This window comes from Engystomops pustulosus, chromosome 4, assembly GCF_040894005.1.
Source record: "Engystomops pustulosus chromosome 4, aEngPut4.maternal, whole genome shotgun sequence".
NCBI lineage: Eukaryota > Metazoa > Chordata > Amphibia > Anura > Leptodactylidae > Engystomops > Engystomops pustulosus.
This window is the reverse complement of record NC_092414.1, coordinates 218,029,465-218,046,992: the sequence shown is the minus strand read 5'-3', so window position 1 is coordinate 218,046,992 and position 17,528 is coordinate 218,029,465. Positions and strand designations below refer to the sequence as shown.

At 50.4% G+C, this 17,528-nt stretch overlaps 1 protein-coding gene across 1 annotated transcript in view; it reads right to left on the bottom strand.

The window, feature by feature from the left end:
• LOC140125815 (uncharacterized) overlaps positions 1-17,528 on the bottom strand; it is a 136,294-nt gene that overhangs the window by 1,913 nt on the left and 116,853 nt on the right. The window contains exon 4 of the mRNA XM_072144685.1: positions 4,338-4,445. Within this exon, the coding sequence (XP_072000786.1) occupies positions 4,338-4,445 (108 nt within the window). The remainder of the gene's footprint in view (positions 1-4,337; positions 4,446-17,528) is intronic.

Here is a 17,528-nt window from a genome sequence, read left to right as displayed (position 1 = left end):
CATTACAAGTCAAGCACTAATCAACATGAGCTGGATCACTCATACACAGCAGCTGGGGGATGGTGCTGCAATTAATTATTCTGTCTGGCAGGGAGAAAAGTGATTGCATCATCATCTCCTGCAGAGAGAAACTCTCTTGCTATGAGAAGTGGGAAAGAAAGCTCTGAAGCGGCCATAGAAGGGACAGAGCTTCATTATCATAATGTTATATCTGTTTTATCAGCAAAACCACTCAGCTCAGGGATTAAACAAGACATTTTTCTGCATCAGTGTAGCTACAGCAGTCTCAAGGTGTGTTTGCTTCATAATGCATCAAAACACATGGTAGGTTTCCTGTAAGTTTGGGTCTGGGGTTCAGGTACATACTGCTCGACAAGGACATATTGCCAGATTGGTGGCCCTGCAGCCAATCCAGCAAATGTACACTTCTACCTACAAGACATAGTTGTGATTGGTCAGGAGGATACCCCTAACCAATCACAGCCATAGCTAGTAGCTAGGAGCATCAATTAGCCCATTGAATCTGTGGATATCTTAGACATCCAGCCTTTTGCAATCATTAAAGAGACCCTGGGCACAGCAAATGGCGGTCAGAAGGCTCAAGCTCCCCATCATCTTAACTGGATCTTACGAAGAAGGGTCTTATTAATTTTTAAAAAAGAGACCTTACATAATGAGATTGTTTTCCAATTTAGAACCTTCCAGAAGCTCAAACCAGTCAGTGGTCCTTCCACCAACCTCCCCTGCTGCCATTTCTACATAAAACTTTATTGATCTACAAGATTGGGGCGTGTCTGAGCAGACGTGCCTAACTTGAGCTCCGTGCTTGGCTGAATCAAAATGGGCCTGAAATCGACTGTATATGGGGAAATTAGGCACCAGGAGGGCATCCAGCCGTCTGAGAGACAGATCGCCTCACTCCACGCCGACATTTAACTTCTTCTCCCCGCTCCAAGAACACCTGTCACCATCCGGTGGGGAGTCCCGCGACTCATCCCCCAGCGCGCAGCCATCTTGTGCTCTACGTGGAGCTAAAGCTAAAACCCCAGCAGCTGCCCGTCCCGCGAAAGGGAAAGAAAACTTACTCAACACAGGAGACAGTACACGCCAGACTCCTGCTGCAGCACAGCCAGACCAGGCTCAGCAGTGCATTCACCACACGGAGCCGAAGAAGATGCGTCGCCACTCTGCTACCACGGCAAAAGAGTCTCCCTTACACAGCAACCAGAAGCCGGCATCCTCTCCACAGGGCCGCCTCCTACTAGGCCTCTCTCTCGAGATAGTAGGCCCATCTACTGGTGAGGATACTACCCACACTCAGATCCACCCGGGTCAGGACCACACATCGAGAGCACACCTCCAGAGCAGGAGACTGTGTTCCCAGCTGCCACAAATCACAGCACAATGTCCCCACCGCCAAAGGCCCCCTCAGGGCCCTCCACACAGACCCTATGTGAAACACCAAGAAAAGGCCCCAAAGGGGCGAACACCCCAACCCAAAGCCCCCCATCAAAGCGCCCCTTACTTAATGAAAGTAACGGAGCACAGGGACCCTTATGTCCCACACTCCAGGGAGAACCTAAGAGACCGACAGGTGGAGTTGTTCAACCTGACCTACCTTGCAGGGACACCCTGAGTTACAAGCTCTATTGGCCCTACTTCCGTCTATGGAAGATATGAACACACTAGCATCAGACCTCAAAGGAGCCTCGCATCAAGACCTGTAACAGGTCCAAACGGAGGTTAACGCTATACAAGATAAAGTGGAAGCCCTCGAAACGTTCAGAGCCAAGGTCACTGCAGCTATTTCAGAGATCCAAGAAAAAGCCGCAGCTCAGTCCACACAAATGAGACAGTTGGTTCGCCAACAAGATGACCGAGAAAATAGAAACCGGTGAAATAACATCAGAATCAGAGGCCTGCCAGGGGCAACCCATGCATCAGACCTCATTCCCACCCTCACAGGAATTTTCAACATGCTACTAGAAAGCCCGGTAGACACCCACATAGAAATAGATCGCGCCCATAGGGCACTTCGGCCCGGAGCTCTGACCCAACAAGGCCACGAGATGTTATATGCAGGGTCCACTTCTAGTCCATAAAGGACCAAATCATGCAAAAAGCAAGACAGAAAGGTGACCTGGACTTTGACGGTGCTCGCATAGCCCTGTTCCCTGATCTCTCCTGGCACACGCTTAGACAAAGAGCCATCCTGCACCCACTCCTACAAGCTTTACAGGAAAAGGACATCAACTACCGTTGGGGATTCCCCTTTGCTCTACATGCACGTTTCAGTAACAGCCAAGTCTCGCTCACCCACCCAGTAGAACTGCCCTCCTTCCTACGGGCACTGGGTCTCCCTCCAATGTGTCCCCAGACCTCCTATCTATGTTCAACACGGTCTCCCCATCCAACCCTCTGCAACCTTCATTCCTCCATGCACACATCACCGTTATCCCCAAAGAAGGGAAAGACCCCCAACTCTGCCCCAGTTATCGGCCAATCTCACTCATCAACACAGACACAAAAATTTATGGCAAAATGATAGCCTGTAGACTCACTAAGCTCCTAGGATGCCTGGTCCACCCGGATCAAGTGGGGTTCATACCTACCAGGGAGGCCAGGGATAACACCCTGAAGTCATTCTCCCTAATACATCAAAAAACCCTAAAAAGAGTGATGTCGAAAAGGCGTTTGATCAGGTAGACTGGGCATTCCTGGAAGAGACCCTATCCCAAATTGGCCTAGGCCCGGTCAAAAGAGCAAAAATGAAAGCCCTATTCAGTGCCCCACATGCGCAAATAAAAATCAATTGCTCCCTCTGACCCCCTTCCCTATCAAAAATGGAACCAGACAGGGATGCCCCTTATCCCCTCTATTGTAGGCCCTGGTAATAGAGCATCTACTTAACGCCATCCGAACATATCCAGACATTAAAGTAATCACAATAGGGGACCACGAATATAAATTCTCCACCTTCACGGATGATGTCCTTATATTGAGTATCCTCAATAAATTCCTCCGGTCCGATTCCCCCCCTAGGATAGCCAGAGCCACACTGATCCTGAGAAAACTACAGGGGGGTTTGGGACTTCCTGACTGCAAAAATTACTTCCTCGCTGCCACTCATACGAGGATACTGGACTGGTTTCATGGTAAGAAAAACAAGTTGTGGGTACAACTGGAGGACAATCTTTCACCCGTGCCGTTAATTACCCTGCCCTGGTCTCACCCCTATACTTCACTTGCCCATCGTCAAAACAAACTTCCTTTTGTTGCCCTCCAGGTACTAAAGACGCTAAAAAAACTTGATGCTTCCACGCGTCTCTTTGATCCTGACGGCCCTACGACACCTATCATGGACAATCCTGATTTCCCTCCAGGAACTCACCTTGACTTCTTAAATGTCCTCAGAGCTAACTCGTCACTGAAATTTAAAGACACTAGAAGGCACCTCCCCCCCCCCCCCCTCAATAACATTCTCACCTCTAATACAGACATTTCCCGCACATCATGGGAATACACAAAACTGCTTAATTTTTATAAGACACCTCAATCTCCACCGAGATCTCAAACCTTTCGAACGCCTGTGTATGCCCCCCCTCAGCAACTCCTCACGCAATTTCAACCATATATGGCCTTTATCAAGAGGACTGGGCAAAAGTGACCCCTCCATATGTAAAGGCCTGGGAGAGAGAACTAGGGACAACCCATACCACAGAGGATTGGCTGATAGCCTATGAACTTTGTCACAAAGTATCCACCTGAGTCAAAGCGCAGGAAACCAACTTTAAAATTATGTCTAGGTGGTACTGGACCACGGCTAAACTGAACGCCATATACAAGTCCAGCGGAGTGTTGGAGATGTCCACAGAGTGTAGGTAACATGCTCCACATATGGTGGGAATGCCCGGTACTACAGCCATTGTGGGACCGTGTTGTCAATAAAGTGACAGGACATAGTAAGGAACCAGCCCAACTCCTACTATCTGTGCTCCCAAGATCCCCGCAGAAAGTAGTAAGGTTCCTGGTTGGCTTCCTCCTAATCGCATCCCGTTCTCGAATTCCTAGATTATGGAAGTCCACCAAGGTACCATCCATGTCTGATACTGAAACTAACGAAGTTTACTATAAACTCAATACAGAACTGATATTATCCCGTTTTGTACTTCACTAGTTTTGTGTTTGGATCTATATGCAGACAGCTTTTTGACTTATGAATATGTCAAACATACGTTCTAATTACTTGCATGTAAACAACTCGATTTCAATAAAGGAATTTGAAAAAAAAAAGACTTCAGTAATCAGATAAACGTTACACTATCCATGGAATGTACCTTTGGAATGAATCTTCTGAGTCTAGGAGGAGGACTTCCCTCTGCATCTTCCGTTGTGTGAAGATGATCATCCTGGTCTGTAGTGACGTCTTCTTCTGGGGTCGTTTCCTGTAGAAGTAATGATAAAGTAACTGCAGAGAACATTTTCTGGACTGTATCGGTCAAAATTCATGTAAATAGCTGGAAGTGAATTTATACTCTGAAGATGCAGCAAAAAATTAACTTTGATTTTAAAAAAAATCTACAGGAACCACAAAATATTCAAATGAATTGACTGCAAACCCAAAGGACATTAATAGTGTCACATGAGAGTCTGAGGAGAACGCTGTGCACATAAACCAGAGATGTAATAACCGCGACCTGGTAGGGTCAGCCCGAGCGTAGCTTTGCCAAGGAATTGGGGATAAGAGGTGAAGGAGGACACATGTGGATGTTACTTGTTGTATGGACACAGCGGGGGGTAGAAGGGAAGGAGGACACATGTGGATGTTACTTGTATGGACACAGCGGGGGTAGAAGGGAAGGAGGACACATGTGGATGTTACTTGTTGTATGGACACAGCGGGGGTAGAAGGGAAGGAGGACACATGTGGATGTTACTTGTTGTATGGACACAGCGGGGGGTAGAAGGGAAGGAGGACACATGTGGATGTTACTTGTTGTATGGACACAGCGGGGGGTAGAAGGGAAGGAGGACACATGTGGATGTTACTTGTTGTATGGACACAGCGGAGGGTAGAAGGGAAGGAGGACACATGTGGATGTTACTTGTATGGACACAGCGGGGGGTAGAAGGGAAGGAGGACACATGTGGATGTTACTTGTATGGACACAGCGGGGGGTAGAAGGGAAGGAGGACACATGTGGATGTTACTTGTATGGACACAGCGGGGGTAGAAGGGAAGGAGGACACATGTGGATGTTACTTGTATGGACACAGCGGGGGGTAGAAGGGAAGGAGGACACATGTGGATGTTACTTGTTGTATGGACACAGCAGGGGGTAGAAGGGAAGGAGGACACATGTTGATGTTACTTGTATGGACACAGCGGGGGTAGAAGGGAAGGAGGACACATGTGGATGTTACTTGTATGGACACAGCGGGGGGTAGAAGGGAAGGAGGACACATGTGGATGTTACTTGTTGTATGGACACAGCGGGGGGTAGAAGGGAAGGAGGACACATGTGGATGTTACTTGTATGGACACAGCGGGGGTAGAAGGGAAGGAGGACACATGTGGATGTTACTTGTTGTATGGACACAGCGGGGGGTAGAAGGGTAGGAGGACACATGTGGATGTTACTTGTATGGACACAGCGGGGGGTAGAAGGGAAGGAGGACACATGTGGATGTTACTTGTATGGACACAGTGGGGGGTAGAAGGGAAGGAGGACACATGTGGATGTTACTTGTATGGACACAGCGGGGGGTAGAAGGGAAGGAGGACACATGTGGATGTTACTTGTTGTATGGACACAGCGGGGGTAGAAGGGAAGGAGGACACATGTGGATGTTACTTGTTGTATGGACACAGCGGGGGGTAGAAGGGAAGGAGGACACATGTGGATGTTACTTGTATGGACACAGCGGGGGTAGAAGGGAAGGAGGACACATGTGGATGTTACTTGTATGGACACAGTGGGGGGTAGAAGGGAAGGAGGACACATGTGGATGTTACTTGTTGTATGGACACAGCGGGGGTAGAAGGGAAGGAGGACACATGTGGATGTTACTTGTTGTATGGACACAGCGGGGGTAGAAGGGAAGGAGGACACATGTGGATGTTACTTGTATGGACACAGCGGGGGTAGAAGGGAAGGAGGACACATGTGGATGTTACTTGTTGTATGGACACAGCGGGGGTAGAAGGGAAGGAGGACACATGTGGATGTTACTTGTTGTATGGACACAGCGGGGGGTAGAAGGGAAGGAGGACACATGTGGATGTTACTTGTATGGACACAGCGGGGGTAGAAGGGAAGGAGGACACATGTGGATGTTACTTGTTGTATGGACACAGCGGGGGTAGAAGGGAAGGAGGACACATGTGGATGTTACTTGTTGTATGGACACAGCGGGGGGTAGAAGGGAAGGAGGACACATGTGGATGTTACTTGTTGTATGGACACAGCGGGGGGTAGAAGGGAAGGAGGACACATGTGGATGTTACTTGTATGGATACAGCGGGGGGTAGAAGGGAAGGAGGACACATGTGGATGTTACTTGTTGTATGGACACAGCGGGGGTAGAAGGGAAGGAGGACACATGTGGATGTTACTTGTATGGACACAGCGGGGGGTAGAAGGGAAGGAGGACACATGTGGATGTTACTTGTTGTATGGACACAGCGGGGGGTAGAAGGGAAGGAGGACACATGTGGATGTTACTTGTATGGACACAGCCGGGGTAGAAGGGAAGGAGGACACATGTGGATGTTACTTGTTGTATGGACACAGCGGGGGTAGAAGGGAAGGAGGACACATGTGGATGTTACTTGTTGTATGGACACAGCGGGGGTAGAAGGGAAGGAGGACACATGTGGATGTTACTTGTTGTATGGATACAGCGGGGGGGTAGAAGGGAAGGAGGACACATGTGGATGTTACTTGTTGTATGGACACAGCGGGGGTAGAAGGGAAGGAGGACACATGTGGATGTTACTTGTATGGACACAGCGGGGGGTAGAGGGGAAGGAGGACACATGTGGATGTTACTTGTATGGACACAGCGGGGGGTAGAAGGGAAGGAGGACACATGTGGATGTTACTTGTTGTATGGACACAGCGGGGGTAGAAGGGAAGGAGGACACATGTGGATGTTACTTGTTGTATGGATACAGCGGGGGGGTAGAAGGGAAGGAGGACACATGTGGATGTTACTTGTTGTATGGACACAGCGGGGGGGTAGAAGGGAAGGAGGACACATGTGGATGTTACTTGTTGTATGGACACAGCGGGGGTAGAAGGGAAGGAGGACACATGTGGATGTTACTTGTTGTATGGACACAGCGGGGGGTAGAAGGGAAGGAGGACACATGTGGATGTTACTTGTTGTATGGATACAGCGGGGGTAGAAGGGAAGGAGAACACATGTGGATGTTACTTGTATGGACACAGCGGGGGTAGAAGGGAAGGAGGACACATGTGGATGTTACTTGTATGGACACAGCGGGGGGTAGAAGGGAAGGAGGACACATGTGGATGTTACTTGTTGTATGGACACAGCGGGGGTAGAAGGGAAGGAGGACACATGTGGATGTTACTTGTATGGACACAGCGGGGGGTAGAAGGGAAGGAGGACACATGTGTATGTTACTTGTATGGACACAGCGGGGGTAGAAGGGAAGGAGGACACATGTGGATGTTACTTGTTGTATGGACACAGCGGGGGTAGAAGGGAAGGAGGACACATGTGGATGTTACTTGTTGTATGGACACAGCGGGGGTAGAAAGGGAAGGAGGACACATGTGGATGTTACTTGTATGGACACAGCGGGGGTAGAAGGGAAGGAGGACACATGTGGATGTTACTTGTATGGATACAGCGGGGATAGAAGGGAAGGAGGACACATGTGGATGTTACTTGTTGTATGGACACAGTGGGGATAAGAAGGGAAGGAGGACACATGTGGATGTTACTTGTTGTATGGACACAGCGGGGGGTAGAAGGGAAGGAGGACACATGTGGATGTTACTTGTATGGACACAGCGGGGGTAGAAGGGAAGGAGGACACATGTGGATGTTACTTGTTGTATGGACACAGCGAGGGGTAGAAGGGAAGGAGGACACATGTGGATGTTACTTGTATGGATACAGCCGGGGTAGAAGAGGAGGACACATGTGGATGTTACTTGTTGTATGTACACAGCGGGGGGTAGAAGGGAAGGAGGACACATGTGGATGTTACTTGTTGTATGTACACAGCGGGGGGTAGAAGGGAAGGAGGACACATGTGGATGCTACTTGTTGTATGGACACAGCGGGGGGTAGAAGGGAAGGAGGACACATGTGGATGTTACTTGTTGTATGGACACAGTGGGGGTAGAAGGGAAGGAGGACACATATGGATGTTACTTGTTGTATGGACACAGCGGGGGTAGAAGGGAAGGAGGACACATGTGGATGTTACTTGTATGGACACAGCGGGGGTAGAAGGGAAGGAGGACACATGTGGATGTTACTTGTATGGACACAGCGGGGGGTAGAAGGGAAGGAGGACACATGTGGATGTTACTTGTATGGATACAGCGGGGGGGGGGGGTAGAAGGGAAGGAGGACAAATGTGGATGTTACTTGTTGTATGGACACAGCGGGGGGTAGAAGGGAAGGAGGACACATGTGGCTGTTACTTGTATGGACACAGCGGGGGTAGAAGGGAAGGAGGACACATGTGGCTGTTACTTGTTGTATGGACACAGCGGGGGGGTAGAAGGGAAGGAGGACACATGTGGATGTTACTTGTTGTATGGACACAGCGGGGGTAGAAGGGAAGGAGGACACATGTGGATGTTACTTGTATGGACACAGCGGGGGTAGAAGGGAAGGAGGACACATGTGGATGTTACTTGTATGGACACAGCGGGGGTAGAAGGGAAGGAGGACACATGTGGATGTTACTTGTTGTATGGACACAGCGGGGGTAGAAGGGAAGGAGGACACATGTGGATGTTACTTGTATGGACACAGCGGGGGTGGAAGGGAAGGAGGACACATGTGGATGTTACTTGTTGTATGGACACAGCGGGAGTAGAAGGGAAGGAGGACACATGTGGATGTTACTTGTATGGACACAGTGGGGGGTAGAAGGGATGGAGGACACATGTGGATGTTACTTGTTGTATGGACACAGCGGGAGTAGAAGGGATGGAGGACACATGTGGATGTTACTTGTTGTATGGACACAGCGGGGGGTAGAAGGGATGGAGGACACATGTGGATGTTACTTGTTGTATGGACACAGCGGGGGGTAGAAGGGAAGGAGGACACATGTGGATGTTACTTGTATGGACACAGCGGGGGGTAGAAGGGAAGGAGGACACATGTGGATGTTACTTGTATGGACACAGCGGGGGGTAGAAGGGAAGGAGGACACATGTGGATGTTACTTGTATGGACACAGCGGGGGTAGAAGGGAAGGAGGACACATGTGGATGTTACTTGTTGTATGGACACAGCGGGGGGTAGAAGGGAAGGAGGACACATGTGGATGTTACTTGTTGTATGGACACAGCGGGGGGTAGAAGGGAAGGAGGACACATGTGGATGTTACTTGTATGGACACAGCGGGGGTAGAAAGGAAGGAGGACACATGTGGATGTTACTTGTATGGACACAGCGGGGGGTAGAAGGGAAGGAGGACACATGTGGATGTTACTTGTATGGACACAGCGGGGGTAGAAGGGAAGGAGGACACATGTGGATGTTACTTGTTGTATGGACACAGCGGAGGGTAGAAGGGAAGGAGGACACATGTGGATGTTACTTGTATGGACACAGCGGGGGGTAGAAGGGAAGGAGGACACATGTGGATGTTACTTGTATGGACACAGCGGGGGGTAGAAGGGAAGGAGGACACATGTGGATGTTACTTGTATGGACACAGCGGGGGTAGAAGGGAAGGAGGACACATGTGGATGTTACTTGTATGGACACAGCGGGGGTAGAAGGGAAGGAGGACACATGTGGATGTTACTTGTATGGACACAGCGGGGGTAGAAGGGAAAGAGGACACATGTGGATGTTACTTGTATGGACACAGCGGGGGGTAGAAGGGAAGGAGGACACATGTGGATGTTACTTGTATGGACACAGCGGGGGGTAGAAGGGAAGGAGGACACATGTGGATGTTACTTGTTGTATGGACACAGCGGGGGGTAGAGGGGAAGGAGGACACATGTGGATGTTACTTGTTGTATGGACACAGCGGGGGTAGAAGGGAAGGAGGACACATGTGGATGTTACTTGTATATACACAGCGGGGGGTAGAAGGGAAGGAGGACACATGTGGATGTTACTTGTTGTATGGACACAGTGGGGGGTAGAAGGGAAGGAGGACACATGTGGATGTTACTTGTATGTACACAGCGGGGGGTAGAAGGGAAGGAGGACACATGTGGATGTTACTTGTTGTATGGACACAGCGGGGGTAGAAGGGAAGGAGGACACATGTGGATGTTACTTGTTGTATGGACACAGCGGGGGTAGAAGGGAAGGAGGACACATGTGGATGTTACTTGTATGGACACAGCGGGGGTAGAAGGGAAGGAGGACACATGTGGATGTTACTTGTATGGACACAGCGGGGGTAGAAGGGAAGGAGGACACATGTGGATGTTACTTGTATGGACACAGCGGGGGGTAGAAGGGAAGGAGGACACATGTGGATGTTACTTGTATGGACACAGCGGGGGGTAGAAGGGAAGGAGGACACATGTGGATGTTACTTGTTGTATGGACACAGCGGGGGTAGAAGGGAAGGAGGACACATGTGGATGTTACTTGTATGGACACAGCGGGGGGTAGAAGGGAAGGAGGACACATGTGGATGTTACTTGTATGGACACAGCGGGGGGTAGAAGGGAAGGAGGACACATGTGGATGTTACTTGTATGTACACAGCGGGGGGTAGAAGGGAAGGAGGACACATGTGGATGTTACTTGTATGGACACAGTGGGGGGTAGAAGGGAAGGAGGACACATGTGGATGTTACTTGTTGTATGGACACAGCGGGGGTAGAAGGGAAGGAGGACACATGTGGATGTTACTTGTTGTATGGACACAGCGGGGGTAGAAGGGAAGGAGGACACATGTGGATGTTACTTGTTGTATGGACACAGCGGGGGTAGAAGGGAAGGAGGACACATGTGGATGTTACTTGTTGTATGGACACAGCGGGGGGTAGAGGGGAAGGAGGACACATGTGGATGTTACTTGTATGGATACAGCGGGGGGTAGAAGGGAAGGAGGACACATGTGGATGTTACTTGTATGGATACAGCGGGGGGTAGAAGGGAAGGAGGACACATGTGGATGTTACTTGTTGTATGGACACAGCGGGGGTAGAAGGGAAGGAGGACACATGTGGATGTTACTTGTATGGACACAGCGGGGGTAGAAGGGAAGGAGGACACATGTGGATGTTACTTGTTGTATGGACACAGCGGGGGTAGAAGGGAAGGAGGACACATGTGGATGTTACTTGTTGTATGGACACAGCGGGGGGTAGAAGGGAAGGAGGACACATGTGGATGTTACTTGTTGTATGGACACAGCGGGGGGTAGAAGGGAAGGAGGACACATGTGGATGTTACTTGTTGTATGGACACAGCGGGGGTAGAAGGGAAGGAGGACACATGTGGATGTTACTTGTATGGACACAGCGGGGGGTAGAAGGGAAGGAGGACACATGTGGATGTTACTTGTATGGACACAGTGGGGGGTAGAAGGGAAGGAGGACACATGTGGATGTTACTTGTATGGACACAGCGGGGGGTAGAAGGGAAGGAGGACACATGTGGATGTTACTTGTTGTATGGACACAGCGGGGGTAGAAGGGAAGGAGGACACATGTGGATGTTACTTGTTGTATGGACACAGCGGGGGGTAGAAGGGAAGGAGGACACATGTGGATGTTACTTGTATGGACACAGCGGGGGTAGAAGGGAAGGAGGACACATGTGGATGTTACTTGTTGTATGGACACAGCGGGGGGTAGAAGGGAAGGAGGACACATGTGGATGTTACTTGTTGTATGGACACAGCGGGGGGTAGAAGGGAAGGAGGACACATGTGGATGTTACTTGTATATACACAGCGGGGGGTAGAAGGGAAGGAGGACACATGTGGATGTTACTTGTTGTATGGACACAGCGGGGGGTAGAAGGGAAGGAGGACACATGTGGATGTTACTTGTTGTATGGACACAGCGGGGGGTAGAAGGGAAGGAGGACACATGTGGATGTTACTTGTTGTATGGACACAGCGGGGGGTAGAAGGGAAGGAGGACACATGTGGATGTTACTTGTATATACACAGCGGGGGGTAGAAGGGAAGGAGGACACATGTGGATGTTACTTGTTGTATGGACACAGCGGGGGGTAGAAGGGAAGGAGGACACATGTGGATGTTACTTGTATGGACACAGCGGGGGTAGAAGGGAAGGAGGACACATGTGGATGTTACTTGTTGTATGGACACAGCGGGGGGTAGAAGGGAAGGAGGACACATGTGGATGTTACTTGTATGGACACAGCGGGGGGTAGAAGGGAAGGAGGACACATGTGGATGTTACTTGTATGGACACAGCGGGGGGTAGAAGGGAAGGAGGACACATGTGGATGTTACTTGTATGTACACAGCGGGGGGTAGAAGGGAAGGAGGACACATGTGGATGTTACTTGTATGGACACAGTGGGGGGTAGAAGGGAAGGAGGACACATGTGGATGTTACTTGTTGTATGGACACAGCGGGGGTAGAAGGGAAGGAGGACACATGTGGATGTTACTTGTTGTATGGACACAGCGGGGGTAGAAGGGAAGGAGGACACATGTGGATGTTACTTGTATGGACACAGCGGGGGTAGAAGGGAAGGAGGACACATGTGGATGTTACTTGTTGTATGGACACAGCGGGGGTAGAAGGGAAGGAGGACACATGTGGATGTTACTTGTTGTATGGACACAGCGGGGGGTAGAAGGGAAGGAGGACACATGTGGATGTTACTTGTTGTATGGACACAGCGGGGGGTAGAAGGGAAGGAGGACACATGTGGATGTTACTTGTATGGATACAGCGGGGGGTAGAAGGGAAGGAGGACACATGTGGATGTTACTTGTTGTATGGACACAGCGGGGGTAGAAGGGAAGGAGGACACATGTGGATGTTACTTGTATGGACACAGCGGGGGGTAGAAGGGAAGGAGGACACATGTGGATGTTACTTGTTGTATGGACACAGCGGGGGGTAGAAGGGAAGGAGGACACATGTGGATGTTACTTGTATGGACACAGCCGGGGTAGAAGGGAAGGAGGACACATGTGGATGTTACTTGTTGTATGGACACAGCGGGGGTAGAAGGGAAGGAGGACACATGTGGATGTTACTTGTTGTATGGACACAGCGGGGGTAGAAGGGAAGGAGGACACATGTGGATGTTACTTGTTGTATGGATACAGCGGGGGGGTAGAAGGGAAGGAGGACACATGTGGATGTTACTTGTTGTATGGACACAGCGGGGGTAGAAGGGAAGGAGGACACATGTGGATGTTACTTGTATGGACACAGCGGGGGGTAGAGGGGAAGGAGGACACATGTGGATGTTACTTGTATGGACACAGCGGGGGGTAGAAGGGAAGGAGGACACATGTGGATGTTACTTGTTGTATGGACACAGCGGGGGGTAGAAGGGAAGGAGGACACATGTGGATGTTACTTGTTGTATGGATACAGCGGGGGGGTAGAAGGGAAGGAGGACACATGTGGATGTTACTTGTTGTATGGACACAGCGGGGGGTAGAAGGGAAGGAGGACACATGTGGATGTTACTTGTTGTATGGACACAGCGGGGGTAGAAGGGAAGGAGGACACATGTGGATGTTACTTGTTGTATGGACACAGCGGGGGGTAGAAGGGAAGGAGGACACATGTGGATGTTACTTGTTGTATGGATACAGCGGGGGTAGAAGGGAAGGAGAACACATGTGGATGTTACTTGTATGGACACAGCGGGGGTAGAAGGGAAGGAGGACACATGTGGATGTTACTTGTATGGACACAGCGGGGGGTAGAAGGGAAGGAGGACACATGTGGATGTTACTTGTTGTATGGACACAGCGGGGGTAGAAGGGAAGGAGGACACATGTGGATGTTACTTGTATGGACACAGCGGGGGGTAGAAGGGAAGGAGGACACATGTGTATGTTACTTGTATGGACACAGCGGGGGTAGAAGGGAAGGAGGACACATGTGGATGTTACTTGTTGTATGGACACAGCGGGGGTAGAAGGGAAGGAGGACACATGTGGATGTTACTTGTTGTATGGACACAGCGAGGGGTAGAAGGGAAGGAGGACACATGTGGATGTTACTTGTATGGATACAGCCGGGGTAGAAGAGGAGGACACATGTGGATGTTACTTGTTGTATGTACACAGCGGGGGGTAGAAGGGAAGGAGGACACATGTGGATGTTACTTGTTGTATGTACACAGCGGGGGGTAGAAGGGAAGGAGGACACATGTGGATGCTACTTGTTGTATGGACACAGCGGGGGGTAGAAGGGAAGGAGGACACATGTGGATGTTACTTGTATGGACACAGCGGGGGGTAGAAGGGAAGGAGGACACATGTGGATGTTACTTGTATGGACACAGCGGGGGTAGAAGGGAAGGAGGACACATGTGGATGTTACTTGTATGGACACAGCGGGGGGTAGAAGGGAAGGAGGACACATGTGGATGTTACTTGTATGGATACAGCGGGGGGGGGGGTAGAAGGGAAGGAGGACACATGTGGATGTTACTTGTTGTATGGACACAGCGGGGGGTAGAAGGGAAGGAGGACACATGTGGCTGTTACTTGTATGGACACAGCGGGGGTAGAAGGGAAGGAGGACACATGTGGCTGTTACTTGTTGTATGGACACAGCGGGGGGGTAGAAGGGAAGGAGGACACATGTGGATGTTACTTGTTGTATGGACACAGCGGGGGTAGAAGGGAAGGAGGACACATGTGGATGTTACTTGTATGGACACAGCGGGGGTAGAAGGGAAGGAGGACACATGTGGATGTTACTTGTATGGACACAGCGGGGGTAGAAGGGAAGGAGGACACATGTGGATGTTACTTGTTGTATGGACACAGCGGGGGTAGAAGGGAAGGAGGACACATGTGGATGTTACTTGTATGGACACAGCGGGGGTGGAAGGGAAGGAGGACACATGTGGATGTTACTTGTTGTATGGACACAGCGGGAGTAGAAGGGAAGGAGGACACATGTGGATGTTACTTGTATGGACACAGTGGGGGGTAGAAGGGATGGAGGACACATGTGGATGTTACTTGTTGTATGGACACAGCGGGAGTAGAAGGGATGGAGGACACATGTGGATGTTACTTGTTGTATGGACACAGCGGGGGGTAGAAGGGATGGAGGACACATGTGGATGTTACTTGTTGTATGGACACAGCGGGGGGTAGAAGGGAAGGAGGACACATGTGGATGTTACTTGTATGGACACAGCTGGGGGTAGAAGGGAAGGAGGACACATGTGGATGTTACTTGTATGGACACAGCGGGGGTAGAAGGGAAGGAGGACACATGTGAATGTTACTTGTATGGACACAGCGGGGGGTAGAAGGGATGGAGGACACATGTGGATGTTACTTGTTGTATGGACACAGTGGGGGGTAGAAGGGAAGGAGGACACATGTGGATGTTACTTGTTGTATGGACACAGCGGGGGGTAGAAGGGAAGGAGGACACATGTGGATGTTACTTGTTGTATGGACACAGCGGGGGGTAGAAGGGAAGGAGGACACATGTGGATGTTACTTGTATGGACACAGCGGGGGTAGAAAGGAAGGAGGACACATGTGGATGTTACTTGTATGGACACAGCGGGGGGTAGAAGGGAAGGAGGACACATGTGGATGTTACTTGTATGGACACAGCGGGGGTAGAAGGGAAGGAGGACACATGTGGATGTTACTTGTTGTATGGACACAGCGGAGGGTAGAAGGGAAGGAGGACACATGTGGATGTTACTTGTATGGACACAGCGGGGGGTAGAAGGGAAGGAGGACACATGTGGATGTTACTTGTATGGACACAGCGGGGGGTAGAAGGGAAGGAGGACACATGTGGATGTTACTTGTATGGACACAGCGGGGGTAGAAGGGAAGGAGGACACATGTGGATGTTACTTGTATGGACACAGCGGGGGTAGAAGGGAAGGAGGACACATGTGGATGTTACTTGTATGGACACAGCGGGGGTAGAAGGGAAGGAGGACACATGTGGATGTTACTTGTATGGACACAGCGGGGGGTAGAAGGGAAGGAGGACACATGTGGATGTTACTTGTATGGACACAGCGGGGGGTAGAAGGGAAGGAGGACACATGTGGATGTTACTTGTTGTATGGACACAGCGGGGGTAGAAGGGAAGGAGGACACATGTGGATGTTACTTGTATATACACAGCGGGGGGTAGAAGGGAAGGAGGACACATGTGGATGTTACTTGTTGTATGGACACAGTGGGGGGTAGAAGGGAAGGAGGACACATGTGGATGTTACTTGTATGTACACAGCGGGGGGTAGAAGGGAAGGAGGACACATGTGGATGTTACTTGTATGGACACAGTGGGGGGTAGAAGGGAAGGAGGACACATGTGGATGTTACTTGTTGTATGGACACAGCGGGGGTAGAAGGGAAGGAGGACACATGTGGATGTTACTTGTTGTATGGACACAGCGGGGGTAGAAGGGAAGGAGGACACATGTGGATGTTACTTGTATGGACACAGCGGGGGTAGAAGGGAAGGAGGACACATGTGGATGTTACTTGTATGGACACAGCGGGGGTAGAAGGGAAGGAGGACACATGTGGATGTTACTTGTTGTATGGACACAGCGGGGGTAGAAGGGAAGGAGGACACATGTGGATGTTACTTGTATATACACAGCGGGGGGTAGAAGGGAAGGAGGACACATGTGGATGTTACTTGTTGTATGGACACAGCGGGGGGTAGAAGGGAAGGAGGACACATGTGGATGTTACTTGTATGGACACAGCGGGGGGTAGAAGGGAAGGAGGACACATGTGGATGTTACTTGTATGGACACAGCGGGGGGTAGAAGGGAAGGAGGACACATGTGGATGTTACTTGTTGTATGGACACAGCGGGGGTAGAAGGGAAGGAGGACACATGTGGATGTTACTTGTATATACACAGCGGGGGGTAGAAGGGAAGGAGGACACATGTGGATGTTACTTGTTGTATGGACACAGCGGGGGGTAGAAGGGAAGGAGGACACATGTGGATGTTACTTGTATGGACACAGCGGGGGGTAGAAGGGAAGGAGGACACATGTGGATGTTACTTGTTGTATGGACACAGCGGGGGTAGAAGGGAAGGAGGACACATGTGGATGTTACTTGTATGGACACAGCGGGGGGTAGAAGGGAA